Raw genomic sequence first — 14,952 nt, 5'->3', positions numbered from 1 at the left:
TCATGTCGAGAGGGATACGTTGTTTTATAAGGCTTTCTGACATTTCTTTAAATTATTATCACAACTGCTAGTTAAGCTCAAAGTGTGTGCCAGAGTGGATGCGGTATCTGTGGGGCTTCTGGTCGCCAACAATAACAATAATACAGTAAAACAAAAGCAATACATTTGCAATGATCTATTAGCTCCTGATCAGGAGGCATAGAAGTCACATTTTGTAATCTCCAGATTGACTTTGCTTTCTTATCTTAAGCGCTGCTGAAAATAAAGCCAGATTTGTCAGTGCTTTTAATTAAATATAACTGTCTATAAATAGGATTTTCAGAAGATATTCATTCATGCAAAAGGAGGTACAGAAGAAGAAGAAGACACTAGAGCTGGATGTCAGCTTCGCCTGAGCAAACTGCAGAGGAAGCCCACAGAGCTTCGGCCAAGAAGGGTTTTTTTAGCCATCAGAAAAATCGTTGTGTCAATAACGCTCTGATCCACTGACAACTCAGGGAAATATGGTGACACAAAGCTGGGCAGAAACACCGACCATTCTCCTGGAGACTAAATGTGCATGAGTCAGCATAATGGCAACAATGAACGAGAACTGATGATGAGTTCCAAAAGATCTGTGCAGGACAATCTTCTCATCATTAGATTTTATATTTATGTATACTTATGCAGTGTGATATGTTTGTTCTTTGGAAAATGAAAACATTAGTATGAAGTATTAAAATTATTTTGTGCGTGTGTGTGTGTGTGTTGCAGTACATCTCCAAGAGCGTCCCAACGACAGAGTGTGTGATCAGCCACGGAGCTGAGGGTGCGGGCAACTACGCAGGCAGTCGAATGTCTACCCGCTCCCACCACTCGACCACTGCCTCACACGCTTCCAGGTAGACCTGCCGCACACGCACATCCAGATGGGCCACATACACAGGCGAAGATAGCGATTTTACTTCTTAAACTTTCAGTTATTAAAGGGAAAATGTCCAATCAGTGTTGATGGCAAATGCAGTCAGTAGAATATCAGAGCAGAGGAGAGTTTAAGTTTAGCAGTGAAGACATTAAGTGGATGTACAGTAGAGTTTGCAGTCTGTGCACAAATAAATATGCTGCTGCTTCACGAGACCAACAGAAGTTCCTCCTGTTGTGTTTCCCGGCTGCTGGGTGGAGTGAGGGGGGGGGGGGGGGTTGGGGGGGGGATAGAGATGAGGCAATGCATCCTGGTACATGTAGAATCAGCTTTCTAGGTCAATCTACGTAGCATGCATTGAGGAATGTATTGCTACAAATGACTACATTTCTTATCTACGCTGATTGACAGATTGAACATCAATATGAAAGTTTCAGTTTTCATAGGGACTATTGAATTTGTAGAAAGTAGCTCCAGTGAGAGCTGTGAGTGCTTTGGATCATCAAGAGTATCAGGAACATTGTTTCAAGTTTTTTGCTTGCTGGCAAAAAATTATAATTACGCACTTCAGTTATTGTATTGTATTGATTCTTGTATTGTGGCGGCAGCAGAAATCTCAGAGACGGCTATCTCATAACGTGTCCAGTTAAAACCAATGCTACCTGCATGGGTAGAACACACAAGGGGCTAAGTTATAGAATGTGACTTGGGTTGAACCAAACCTTTAACAACTGTAACGGCTTGTTGGCAGCGTGGTTGACCTAGTTTTGAAAAAAGTATCACGGCAATATCAACTGAATCAAGAGGAGAAAAACACTCACAGAGATTTGCACTGGAAACTCACACCAGTGGCAGATCTGTCATTATATGAAATACAACATTTTATAGCTGAATTATGAAACGTTTCACTGCTGGAGGGCGGAACATTGACCCTGCAGACTTATTGCCGTGCACTTTGATATAGCGCATCAACCTATGGCTCACATGTTAGTCAAAAGACTCATTTTACCGACACATACAGCAGCACAAGTTTAATAATGAATAACATTCAGTCTGTCATTTGGTGACTTTGGCTTGTTGATGCTCCACTGTCGTCACCAGCCAGAGTTGGCTGTTTATTGTCAACGGGCTCGGCTGTACTAAGAGCCCCGTAATGTTGTTGTTGTTTTTTTTAAATCAAATGAATCACTTCATGGTGCTTTTGATAGACCATGCATGTGAACATGTTTGCAGTAGAGTCTCTTTACCCAGCATTCCGTCCTCCTCTGTATCCTCCTGCCTCCTCAGTGCTGCTGTAACCTTTTCAACTTGTTCTGCTAACACCCACACCTGCAGACACGAGGAGCAGACGTGGAGCATGGAGCGAACAGAGAGCATGAACTCAGACTGCCAGTCAGGTGGGCTGTCCAGCTCTGTGGGAACCAGTAAGTGCAGCAGCCCGGCATGCATGGCGAGGAGGGCCGCCCACTGGGGCTGCACGGACATGTCCGGACCGGGAATGCAGTACGGGGACTCCTACGACTCTCTAAGAGACTCACCCCACAGTGACAGGTAGGGAAGGTGGTAATATGTGTGTGTGTGTGTGTGGTGTTGGTATTTAACACTGTCTTTGTTCACAACTATCCAACACTTTTACTTTATTTAGTTTTTTTATCACACCATCCCTTCTTTAGCGACACCAAGTGGCAGTTATTAGTTATGAATTTTTCAAAGTCAAAGACTACATCACCCAGATACTGTACACAGTATATTGTAATGTGAATTTATAAACCAGTGCTGTGGTGGTAGTGAAGGTAACGGAATAATTAAACTCTAATTCTAACAATTACCACCTCAATGGTTTCCTACATGTCCCAGAATGCCCAGTGCCTAATAAACAGACTTGACATTCATGTATTTAGCTGTGTTTGTATTACCTGTGCGCGAATACTATAATGCAGATTCTTGATATTGAACAAGATTATTCTCTTAACTTTTTCATGTTGAATATCTTCTAAAGGAGTGTGTTTTTACATGATTTTATTTATTTAGTGTATTCAACATAAAGTGATGATCTGCTATGTGTCCTGCTGTTGTGCTTCTTATATCATTTCATACAAATTCAGAGTTCCAACACATTTTAATGGGACAAATGTGTAATTCTTGATAAGCGTAAATCACTGTGGTGCTATATTGACTCTTTTCTCTGGCAAAATGGTGCATTAACGAAACTCAATGAGGTGCAGCAGTCATATGCGACGGCACGTGTTCAGTAATGTTGTAAATATTCTTGGGATGGACTGAGTGGGTGGCGAGGTGGCTCAGCCGTTAACGCTGTCGCTTCATGGCAAAAAAGGTCACTGCGTGCGAGCCGCAGCCAGCTGGCTGCAGTGTTTCTGTGTGGAGTTTGTATATTTCCAACCACAGTCCAAAGTCCTGCAGGTCAGGTGGACTGAAAACAAGCGTGAACGTTGTTAGTCTGTGTGTGTCAGCCCTGTGATTGCCTGGCGACCTGTCCGGGGTGTGCCCTTCTTCTTGCCCAGTGCATGCTGGGTAGGCTCCAGCCCCTACAACAAGTGGTTTGGAAAACACATGGGTGATGCTGAAGGTGTGTGCGCAACAGAGAAGTGCATCCCGCCCGACACTTTTGTGTTTCCCTTCCTCAAGATGCCATTCAGACTCCTCAATAACATGTCGCTGTCTTTCCCGTCCAGGTATGTGTCGGCGCTCACCACGCCGGCGCGGCTGTCTCCGGTGGAGTTCCACTACCCCTCGTTGCCGCCCCAGGTGCCCACCTTCCAGATCACCTCGCCCAACACAAGCCACGCCCTCTCCCTGCCCCCCGCCGCAGCCGCCTACCACAGAGAGGACGACCAGCCGCTGCTACGATGCCCCGACGTGCGTAGGCAAACACAGTACACACACACCAGTGACGGTGACGGTGACCAAATGCCATCATGGAGCCCTATCTCCATGGGACTATAGAGTCTATATCTCTTTCTTTTAAAAAGAAGTGTGTCACAAACATTTTTATTGTTTTTAAAGACAAAATAATTTCCCAAAAAGCTGGGCAGCGAAGCTTTTAGTTCATATTAGTCAAACAGGATTAAATAGTCTGCCTTTGCTGGGGACTATTTTCAGCCGCTGAATAATAGATTTAGTGCTCTAGTGAGTATTCACGGCAGCAGGACGGTGTATGTGGGATCAACTCAACCCAACAGTGTGGCTCACTGATGTGTTTGTTATCGTTTTCACAAACACTGGAGCTCTGTGGCACAGAGGACGAGGCCACTTTTATGCGCGCAATCATAATGATGTATTTTGGTGAGCGAAGCGGAGCTTAAGTGGTGGCAGAATATTTATCTGAACACATTAGCCAACGCTGGGTAGCAGGTTTTGTTGACTTGTTTGTTTTCATAATGGCTGGCGGAGAAAACACAAGTTTCCTTGAATATGTAAAGTCGCTCACTCTCCGGCAGCGCGGGTGTTATTTGAGGAAAAAGGAACCTACTCGCTGACTCCATGGCCAGACATTTACACACATAGTATATCCAGCAGAAAGAAAGCTCGCTATTTCAGCATTGGCAACAATGTTGGTGAAGCTTTTCAGAGATGGAGAGAAAATGGTAACAACAATTTAGCTTCTGCTAACCGCAATCAAAGGCTCCCGGCTGCGGTTACGGTTAGACGTATACAGGCTAAACTATTAGCAGCATGTTCTCTCCATCTCTCTAATAGTTTAGCCTTCTGCGTGAGCGATGAGTTGAGGTGCAACAGCCGTGAAGACTTCGCTTTGATGATGTTGTAGCTCGCTAGAGCCTCGAATCACATGCAATAGCCTACCGTTTCAAGTTGGAGCCATTCTCTTTCGATTCTGGCACCCAACAACACAGCAAGATGGCATTTTCGATGTGTAACTTTAGCCCACTACTCTGAGGTGACTTGCGTTTTCCTCTTGGGAATAAAATGATATTCATTCTGCTCTGTATCTCAGGCTTTAGATAGACATACGTGTTAGTCAGATGAGTCCATTCTTGGTTTTTGCTTTTTTCTTGAGTTTTAATCACAATGAGAAAAATATAATATATAATCAGACTTAACCTTTAACCTGATGGTTCAAATCCCTGTGTTGGCATCCACCCTGCTGCAGTTCCTTTGAGCAAACCCCTGCCAAACATACATATTTAACGTATGCCGTTTCCATCAAGTCCTCCACTCTATTTTATGTTTTAGGATGGAAGTTTGTACAGGCAGCCCCGGCGTCCGCGGCGACCCTACCTGACGGAGAGCACAGGAAGTCTACCGTCCAGCCCCTACCGCCTCCCTGACGACGAGGCCTACGAGACCACGCAGGAGTACGCCTCTTCGCGGGAACCCATCCGGAGCCGGCGCCGCCCACGACGCAACCGCCTCAACGGACACGTCTCCCAGCGTTCAACGGGCCTACGGGACTACAGCTCACAGAGCTTCAGCCAGTCAGAGGAGGAGGAGGAGGAAGAGGAGGAGGAAGAGGATGGTCACGGGGAGAGCACGCCTTTCCTTAGTATGCAGAACATGAACATGGACCCGCCCCAAACCGCCCCAGGTTACCGTGCGTCATCTGGTGCGGACACACGGACTCACCGCGGGCTGAGTCGGCCGGGGACACGCAGCAACGGGCAGAGCCGCGGCTCCCAGTCGCATCGCTCCAAGGCCGACAACATGCCCCTTTAAGACTTAACCCCCCCCTGCCCCCCCTCCAGACACCACCCCCCCCTCCACCTCACACACTCCCCTTCCTCCTACTGTACACACAACCAGTGGACTAGAGACCTGCACCTAGGAGAAATATTTTTATTTTGTATAACAGACAGATATTCTAAACAAATGAAATATTTATTTTCATTTCAGCAAAAATTGTCTACTAGCTAACAGCAAAGACTTTTTTTATAACGGGGGGGAAATATTTATATGTAAAGTTTTTTGATTTACAGCATTATGAGAGATGAAAAAATAAGAGAAATACGTGCCAATTTTTTCACAAGTTAGATAAATAGAATAATATTGTGGTGCCTTTTGCTGTATGCTGAAGTCGGAGGTCCCATTGAGTTTTTGTAGCCTTTCTTATAAAGACTCCTCGTTTTTTATAGAGACCAACCCTCTTCCTTCCTTTTGCTTTGGTTTTTTCTCTGATTTGGGATCTTCCTCTTTTTGAACTGTGATCTGATTATGTCATCATGCAATATTGATTCCTCCTGTGTAAAAGGTGTCTGTTTACATGAGTATGATCCACGCGACGCGCTCGATTCACAGGGACATTAGTCACTGACGCAACCGGAAGTGTAGGGTAGTTTTTCTCGGATGAATCACATCGGCCATTTATGTCCTCGTTCGCTGCCTGTCAGTCATTTGTTGTTATTCCTGTGAAAACAAGAGTGTTAGGGGAGTTGTTGAGGGGAAGTAAATCCAGATTCCTGTGTAGGTGTTCAGGGTGCTGCCATGACATTGGTGGTGGTTGCAGTGTGTGTGTGTGTTTGTTTGTGTGTGTGTGTGTGTGTGTGTGTTTGTATGTGTGTGTGTTTGTGTGCCTGTATGTACACCCCATAAAGCCTCATTCGGTTGGCGCCTCCGTTCACCTTGAAAAGGCTGGTCTCTTGTTTGACTGACATGCTCCGCTCACCAATCCTCACGCTGCCAGAAGCTCCATTGCACTGTAAGAACCTCCCTCCGTGAGCAGTCATTGGCCAGGGAGCTGCCGATCCAAACCGAACCTAACCAATCCAGTTGTAATCCAGCCTGACTCTGGCCTCCCGTGGACTGCCCAGCCCGCCCGTTTCCTATGCCAGCAGCTTAGAGCCGCACTGTGTCTCAGGACTTCCCCATCACATCACAGCCAAAAGACTCAAAGCAGTGAGCGCACGTCATCTCAAGTCACAGTTCAGTCCGCAGGCCAGATCCACATCCCCTCACTCTCCCTTCCTGTCTGTCCGTCAGGTTTGTTGCGTTCACTCGTGGCCATGATTAAGGAAGCGTGGGTAAAAACGATTAGAATCAGAAGGGAGATTCAGTTGCTTTTTCTTTTCTTTGTACTTCAAAAGGTTGTGTGTCTGTGTGTCGCTGCGTGTGGGTCACGATGATGATGATGATGATGATGATGATGATGAAAAAATGATGCAGAGACCACATCTGTTCACTATGTTGCAGGGGTGTAGCTAGGAAGCCTGTGCCCCCCTGAGAGGAGGGTACTGCTCTGGGTTCCCTCCCTCTTCTTCTTTTACTAATATAAACCTGCTACTTTACGGGCCCTCTCCAACTGCGGGCCCCTTGGAATCGTCACCACCTTTCACCACCTGTAGCGACGGCGCTGCTCCGATGGGTCAGAATCGCTCGCGGGTCGCTGCGTGCAGGTTCACACTGCTAGAGAGCGAGTTTCTGAGTCCGATTCTACTTTTTCTTAAGCTCACAGCCAAACGACGGTATATGATAATACTGATTACTGCATCCTTGATTTGCATTCCTATACCTTTATTGATTGAACTTCCTTTGCTTGGTCATATTGACTGAATGATCTGTTATCTGTCTGTCTCCGTCCGCCCCCTCCACCTCACACCGCCCCTCACCTTCATGTCTTTCTCACCCCCGTAAACCGACCTACAGAAGCAACTAGCAGATGAAGTTAGGCCCCATCTCCAGACGAGTGTACTGAACAGCACACCAACGGTAGGCTGCTCGTGTCCGAAACTCTTCCGATATACATCGGGTTTAGAGACCCTTTGGAGCTCACTGAGGAAAATGTGTCCTTATTAGAGTTCATTTCCAACAAGTAGAGTTGTTTTTCTTTTTTTTCTTTTATTTCCACACAGGAGATGCATGGATCACAGATGTAGAAAGTATCTTAAAAATGGCGACGAACCCCTTCAGATTTAGGGGAATCATGTTAGAAATATATAAAAACATTATTTGTGTTCATGACCCAAAGGTCTGGCTAGTTTTGTCTTACTATCACTGTAATCAATCTGGGATTTGCAACGTGGAAATACTGCAAGTGAGGGTAGTGTGCTTCTAGAGCTAGTTGAATTGTTAACACCCCCCGTCCCCCCCGTCCTCTTTTTCCTCACCCTGCACTCCCCCCTTTCCTTTACATACACACACACACACACATTTCACACATCATGCACTCCTCACACACAACGAAGCACACACTGAAACATGTACACACACACACACACACACACACACACACACACAAAGCCTCATACGACACACACACAAAGCCCTGCCATGTTTGTGTTTGTCAAGCAGTTTGCCTTTATCTTTTTTACCTCCCAACTCCCTCTCTCTCCGCCCCCCCCCTCCCCCCCTCCCTCCCTCCCTCCCTCCCTCCCTTCTCCTCCCCTTCTCCTCTCCCCTCACCCCCAACCCCTCTGCATGTCCTAGTGGTACTGGTAGTTGGGTGCATGGAAAAAGCAGCAAGCAAATCGTTTTTCCACTCGGTGAAAAAATAAAAAAACGTGTCTTCATTTTAACATTCAGCAATAAATCCCCTTTCTCTTCATATCCATCAATCTTGGAATATGCTAGATGATTTTTTGCAAGTTTTATCAAAAACATACTACTTGTAAAAGAAGACAAATCCAAAACCACCCCTTCATATGAAAAATAAAACTTTATTCCTACCATTTTGAAACAGTCCTGTCATCTTTGTCACACACAACAAAAAACAATAGTTTTTTTATTTACAGTTGTCTAGAATCTATTGTTTCTTCTTTATTCATATAAAGAAGTAACAAAGTGCACCAAAGGTACAGTGAGAATGGAGTTGAAGAGATATGACCAGTAGATGGCAGCATTCTCCTTGTCTATAATATGTGCCATGAACTGGATGATGGGGCCTTCTGCAATTAAATTGATCAAATTGATAGATTATTTGCGATACGTCATGCTACTCCAGATTGTTTTTTAGAGAAAACGTTCATTTGAATAGTCAAATTTTACATTTTACAGAGATGTCAAATAACAGCTTATTGTAGAGTGTGATGACTTTCAATTGCATTCAAACGGGCCTTTTTCACAGCAGACATTTAGACTTCTATGACAAACCAGGAAAACCAGAAGGTGGGATTGATAATAATACTTAATTTTGTCTGTGTTCCTTTTTAGTTTTGCCACATCCAGGGTCCTGTTACTGTGTCCATGCTAGCTGTCATGTCTTTCTGGTTCACTTCAATTTAATAGGGTCATCGTTAATCAGCGACATTAGCAACACCTGTGCTTTTCATCATTTCTGAACTAAGACTAATGGGGCAGAGTGTAGACATGTACCACCAGCAGGTTTAGAGCAGTGGTGTAAAATCAACAAGCTGCTGGACACTGGACGAAGCCTGATAATGTGACATGGCTAAATAATGCTTCTTTTTTTAAATAATGTTTTCATGAAGAAAAGCGATTAGATTAGATTAGTAAATCCTGCATGCACATTTTGACTTTGAGCGAAACAAAGTCATTTTCAACACAATGCACTGTGTACGATGGAGCTTTCGCTTCTAACATGACGCTGGATAGTGTGAATAATGATGCATTATACAGTAGGCTCGAGTTGTTTTGGTGAGTCAAATCTGGATCTGCAACGTAGCCAATGACATTTCAATCAGGAGAGACAAGTTAGATGAAGAAAAGATAATTGTTTATTTCATGATGATAAAGTCTTGACAGAGTCTTTGGCGCTTGGACTCTACAGGGAGATTTGTAATGGAGGCCCCTCCCCCCCCATGGAGTCCAGACACTGGTGGTGGTGGTGGTGGATGATGAGGCTGATAGAATGATGAGTTGATGAAGATGATGGATCTGCGAAGACCGGGCGGAGATAGGGAAGAGGAGGGGCGTGTAACAGTAGCACGAACGTCCTGAAGGTAAAGAAACAATCACATTTAAAAAGAGACAGCAGCTATAGATGATAGGCTAACGATGACGATTGGAACAACAATGAAAAACAAACGGCCAGCAACCAAAAGGCCCGAAGGCCTTAGCGCTGGAACATTCTCATACATCACAGTTATCTTTGAGAACAGGCAGGGGAGAACTCTTCTTTTTGCAGAGACACGGTGAACTTCAACAATTATGAGTGTGAGCATTCCTGAGGAGTGAATTGCAGATGTATGAGAAAGAAAACGACGGTTTTAGGCGTGCGAGAGTATCGCCTTCCTGACTGAACTTCCTACAGCTTCATTTCTCTGTCAGTGTGGAGTGGTTCTCCAGAGACACCACGGGACAAGCATCTGGCCCGTTCTGAAGAGGAGTGTTTTTCAAACGGGTACTTTGGGCGCTTCCCAAACCCACTGCGGGTTTCATTGAAACCAGAAGTGATGAAACACAACATGTTCAAGATTCCAGAGGCCCCCCAGTCATTTCAAGCACTTGAGTCTCCCCCTCACACGTCCTGTTTTACCTGATGAGTTGGGGGCAGAGAAACAATGGGAGTTTGTGTTGGAGGATTCTTCTTCTGTGCTCACAGACCTATTATCCGGCTGCTAGACCTGTTCTACAGGTGTCACAGATGTCACAGGTGACCATTGGATATATATAGGTTTACATTAACAAGCAGAGTTTACTTTGCTAGGGCTCTCTCTCTTACAGATTGTTGTGTTAGCGTTTCTTTGGTGGCGGAGGAACATGACAGTCCTGTTTCCTCTCTGTTAGTCAGAAGGTGTTTAGTCAGAAGGTGTTTAGTCAGCAGGTGTTTAGTCAGAAGGTGTGTTTCTGTTGTACCACAACTGGTCAGGTGACTTTAGGCTAGACAAGAGAAAGAACCTTGACTCACTGTATCTGGATTTCATCTTGTTCGACAGGCAATCTTTTGTTAATTTCCTTTTTCCCCGTGAAATGCTCGGATAACGAGGCAATCGGATTACTAGCATGGACAACCAGCTTTGCTCATCAAATCAGACAAGAGTTCAATGACTGTGCGAGTCTTCACTCGAAAGAGGTAAGCAAAGAATGCTGTTGACTCTTCATTTATTTCAGCACCCTAAGAGAAGATGATCTCATCTTGCCAAATGACTTAGTTTGACTAAAGGCCGACATATCGGTGATAACTTTAATTAGGATTTGGGGTTCGATAAAACCACAAGGTCCATTTGGCAGCTGATCTGGCTCAGTTTGTAATTGACTTCTATATACACAAGTCTCCAGAGAAATTTCAACATTTTCAAATGTACATTCCAACAGGGAAAAAAAGATCATGCGATACAATCGAAAGCTCCAGAACAGCTATAAGTGGACCTTTTAGTGCAGTTGTTTTGTCAACTGTCCAATATAGCCTTGTTCTCTCTCACGACTATGTTTTACTCTCTGTCCAGGCCAGAGATGGGCAGTGTTTCAATTACTTGTATTTGAAATACGTATTTCAATTACTTTTGAGTATTTTGTAATTTGTATTTGATAGGGCCGATTCAAAATCTAACGTAATTTGTAACAAAATACTTTAGAGTGGAGTAATTTTGTATTTAAAATACTCAAAATACTTTCTCCACGAATCAAAAAACAGTTCACGAGTTCAGTCTTCAGATCTTCAAGTTCAGCTGATTGTCTGTCAAGTAAAATACTGTATCTGAGTGTGACAGATGTCAACTAGCTTGATGTATACTTTATGTCTGGGTCTGGCTACATAGCCTATTGTATATATATGGTGATGATTATAATATCAAGCTAGCGATCGATGCTAACATGCTAATGACGCTAGCATGCTGTCTAGGCTAGTGCATAGCCAGTGTTTAGCAAGTTAACTTATCAGTCGAGTAGCTAGCTATAGTAGGAGGGAGATTGGGAGCTTGTATGTCATAAGTAAATTCATATTTTCTTGTTGATACAAAGCCAAAGTTTATGGGCTGTTAAGTCCCATTAATAAATATATATATATATATATACATAATCAATCAAGCTGTTGTCTTTCAATAGCTTTGCTTAGTTACACTGACATTCTGTGACTGTTCTTCCTTTTTGTGGGGTTCACCAGAGCTTTGTGTATATTATATAAACCTGAATGCTCTGCTATACCAAATTGTGAGAAAACAGAAAACCTAGAAAAAAGTATTTCCTATATTTTAAATATCAAATACATGTATTTTGTTACATTTTCTGGCACCAGTATTTTGTATTTTGTTGTAATACATTTATTTGGGGGTATTTTGTATTTTGTGTCAAAATACATTTTGATGTATTTTTGCCCATCTCTGGTCCTGGCATACACTAACTCATGGCACATTTATTGCATTGTGATACTCAAAAACATCTCTTTTTACACAGATTCAAGATTTGTCCAAACTAACATCCTTTTGGTATATTTGCAGTTAAATGGCGCGCTTCTACTGTCGCTGGCGCACAGTGTTGGTGTGCGTGTGCACGCCATGCATCTCCCTGGTCCTGCTGTTCGCCTACGTTGCTGTCATGTTGTGTTTGCATGATTGCACTACAGCGCCAAGACCTATCCACTTTGTGGCCCCTGGAACTTTTAGCAACCAGAGCTTCGGCCCACTCCCTAAAACTTTCTGGGAGCTCCGCCAGCACGGAGACACCATTTGGAACCGGCTCCAGCTGACCATCGACCGCCAATTCAACGTCATCCTGCGCCCCAACAACATCGAGAGGGGATCTGACAACGATACCTCATATGAGTCCCTGCGGATGCAAGGTTTCTCTGAAGCTACCAACTTGGATAACATGAGGAAAAACTTTGATCAGCTACCACAGCAGTTACAAGAGTTTGTGAGCCACATGCATAGGAGAGACTACCCAACCCTCATCCAGCCAGATGGAGTATGTGGAGCTGGGGCGAGGGATGAGAGGGAGGCCCCTCTCCTTCTCCTGGCCATCAAGTCAACAAAGCGGAATTTTACGAACCGGCAGGCCATTCGACAGACCTGGGGCCAGGCGGGATGGAGGAAAGGTAAAGGAGGAGAAGGTGGAGGATACGTCCGCAGGGTGTTCCTGCTTGGGAAAGGAAGAGAGAAGAATGTGGGTGTTAGGTCATCTAAGTTACTGCAGATGGAGAGCGAACGTTATGGGGACATTCTGCAGTGGGACTTCAGGGACACGTTTTTCAATCTCACCTTGAAAGACGTGCTCTTCTGGAGCTGGTTCTCCCACTCGTGCAACCGGACTCTCTTCGTCTTTAAGGGGGACAACGACGTCTTCGTCAACACCCCGAGGATGATGACGTACCTCCAGGACCAGCTAAAGAAGCCACAAGCACACAAGACCATTGAAGACTTCATGATTGGGGATGTCATAGTTGCAGCCTTACCCAACCGAGCCAATCAGTCCAAGTACTTTATCCCAGACAGCTTCTACAAGGGCCGCTATCCTCCGTATGCAGGCGGTGGAGGGGTGGTGTACTCAGGCCTGTTGACCAAACGCCTACACCACATGTCTAAAAGGGTTCACCTGTTCCCAATCGACGACGTTTATGTGGGGATGTGTATGGTTCGGCTTAACGCTCGGGTGGTCCACCACCCTGCCTTCCTCACGTTTGACTTTCCTAACAGGGAAGAGGAGGAGGAGCTGTGTTCGTATCACACAATCCTATTGGTGCACAAACGAAGCCCCACCCAGGTAGTTAAACTGTGGGCCGACATGAAAGTGACACAGGCACTGTGTTGGGATGCACCCCTGAGAGAGGCAAACTTGAAGGACAACACAACAACAGTGTAGGACCAGCCAAAGTTTCTCAAACGAACAATTTTGCCACTACAGTCTTCAGTGAGTCATGAAGATTATTCATTTACAAAATATTTTTAGATTATTTTTAGATTATATTTACAAACGTTAGTCCATTTACTACAGTTAAGATTTTTAATTTTGTATCATATCTTTTTTTGTACTCTAATATGTGAATATTTAATCTGAAAGGCCATTGGTTGCCATGCCTTATATCATATAACGTGTAACGACTCGGGACTGTAAATCATCACTGTGACCATAATGCCTATTTACATTTTGATCGATGTATCACTGCTTTTGCAAACTGCATATCAATCTACACATACCACAAACTGATAGCTTAGCTATGAAATGCGGACATGAAGTTGGCTACAATGTATTCCCTAACCCATCAAGTCTGCAGGTTTATTGTTCTATTGGACTGAAATGAACATAAATAGGGGGAGGGAGGGAGAATAATGTGTGCAGCGCTGGAGAGTGGCACGAATGTAGAAGAGATGTTTGTGAACTGACTCAGTGATGTTTAGCTAACGTTTGCTGACGTTAGCCACCGTGAGCTAGTGGTCATATAACAGGTAAGGCTGCAGCAGCAAAACCCTGAGTATTAAATTAAACATTAGTGTTTTATTGCTTATGAATTCCATTTTTTCTTTGTAAGAGGAACAATGAGTTATTTATTCTTTCAAAAAGATGTACAGCTTTATCACTTTAAAGGCTAGTAGAATCTGAAATGACCCGTTTACATACATAAAGTATATGATGAAAGCAGCTGTGTTAATGCAGCCAATGTTAAAGATGGGTTTGAGTTTACAGCGGTTGAACAAGTTTTGCAGTGCTGACACTGGAGGTCTCCCGTCAGTCTGGTTCCGCTCCAGATAACCGACTAGCTATCAGATACATTCTTGTACATTTCTGTATTTCACACACAAAGACCCAACAGACTTATTTATAATCTGCTTTGCTAAAGCAACTAGTACAGACAAACTCTTTGGGCCAAATAAAACATTTTTCAAATAATTTTTTAAATCACCAACCAGTATTATGATGCAAGCACAATAATCCATTTGGTCATAATGTCTTATTTGCTAGATTAAAATAAATGTAATGATGCAGGTAATAGCAGCCATGTATTTACGGGTGTGGTGGAAGAACCCTGACGTCAATGCCTTCCGAAACCAAAACCTTTGATTCTAAATTTACACCAACATGACGATAATCCCCGTAGAACGGGTTCCACTGGCGGTACAGATATACTATTTGCTCAATGGCTCTATGACAAATATTATGAGGTCATCTTTTGTGAATGGATACATGGCAGATCCGGGAACAACGTGTTCACTGTCACAGCCTTCTGCGCAACAGTTTCTGGAAGAAATGGT

The 14,952-nt window shown here is 44.1% G+C and overlaps 2 protein-coding genes across 2 annotated transcripts in view; both read left to right on the top strand.

Moving 5' to 3' along the window:
• The window catches only part of nrg2b (neuregulin 2b), a gene marked incomplete at both ends in the record, with an annotated part of 43,478 nt that extends 37,885 nt beyond the window's left edge, over positions 1-5,593 (top strand). The window contains 4 exons of the mRNA XM_079167148.1: positions 754-881; positions 2,237-2,452; positions 3,595-3,778; positions 5,114-5,593. Of these exons, the coding sequence (XP_079023274.1) occupies positions 754-881; positions 2,237-2,452; positions 3,595-3,778; positions 5,114-5,593 (1,008 nt within the window). The remainder of the gene's footprint in view (positions 1-753; positions 882-2,236; positions 2,453-3,594; positions 3,779-5,113) is intronic.
• Positions 5,594-10,704: 5,111 nt separating this feature from the next.
• Positions 10,705-14,916, top strand: LOC306702281 (N-acetyllactosaminide beta-1,3-N-acetylglucosaminyltransferase 2). The gene is made up of 2 exons (XM_079167860.1): positions 10,705-10,841; positions 12,205-14,916. Exon 2 carries the CDS (start codon positions 12,209-12,211, stop codon positions 13,562-13,564), a length of 1,356 nt encoding a protein of 451 aa, XP_079023986.1. The 5' UTR covers positions 10,705-10,841; positions 12,205-12,208; the 3' UTR covers positions 13,565-14,916.
• Positions 14,917-14,952: the final 36 nt, after the last annotated feature.

The sequence above is a fragment of the Pholis gunnellus genome (assembly GCF_910591455.1).
Source record: "Pholis gunnellus genome assembly, chromosome: 10".
Classification (NCBI taxonomy): domain Eukaryota; kingdom Metazoa; phylum Chordata; class Actinopteri; order Perciformes; family Pholidae; genus Pholis; species Pholis gunnellus.
The sequence above is the reverse complement of the archived record's forward strand: the minus strand, read 5'-3'. Positions and strand labels throughout refer to the sequence as shown.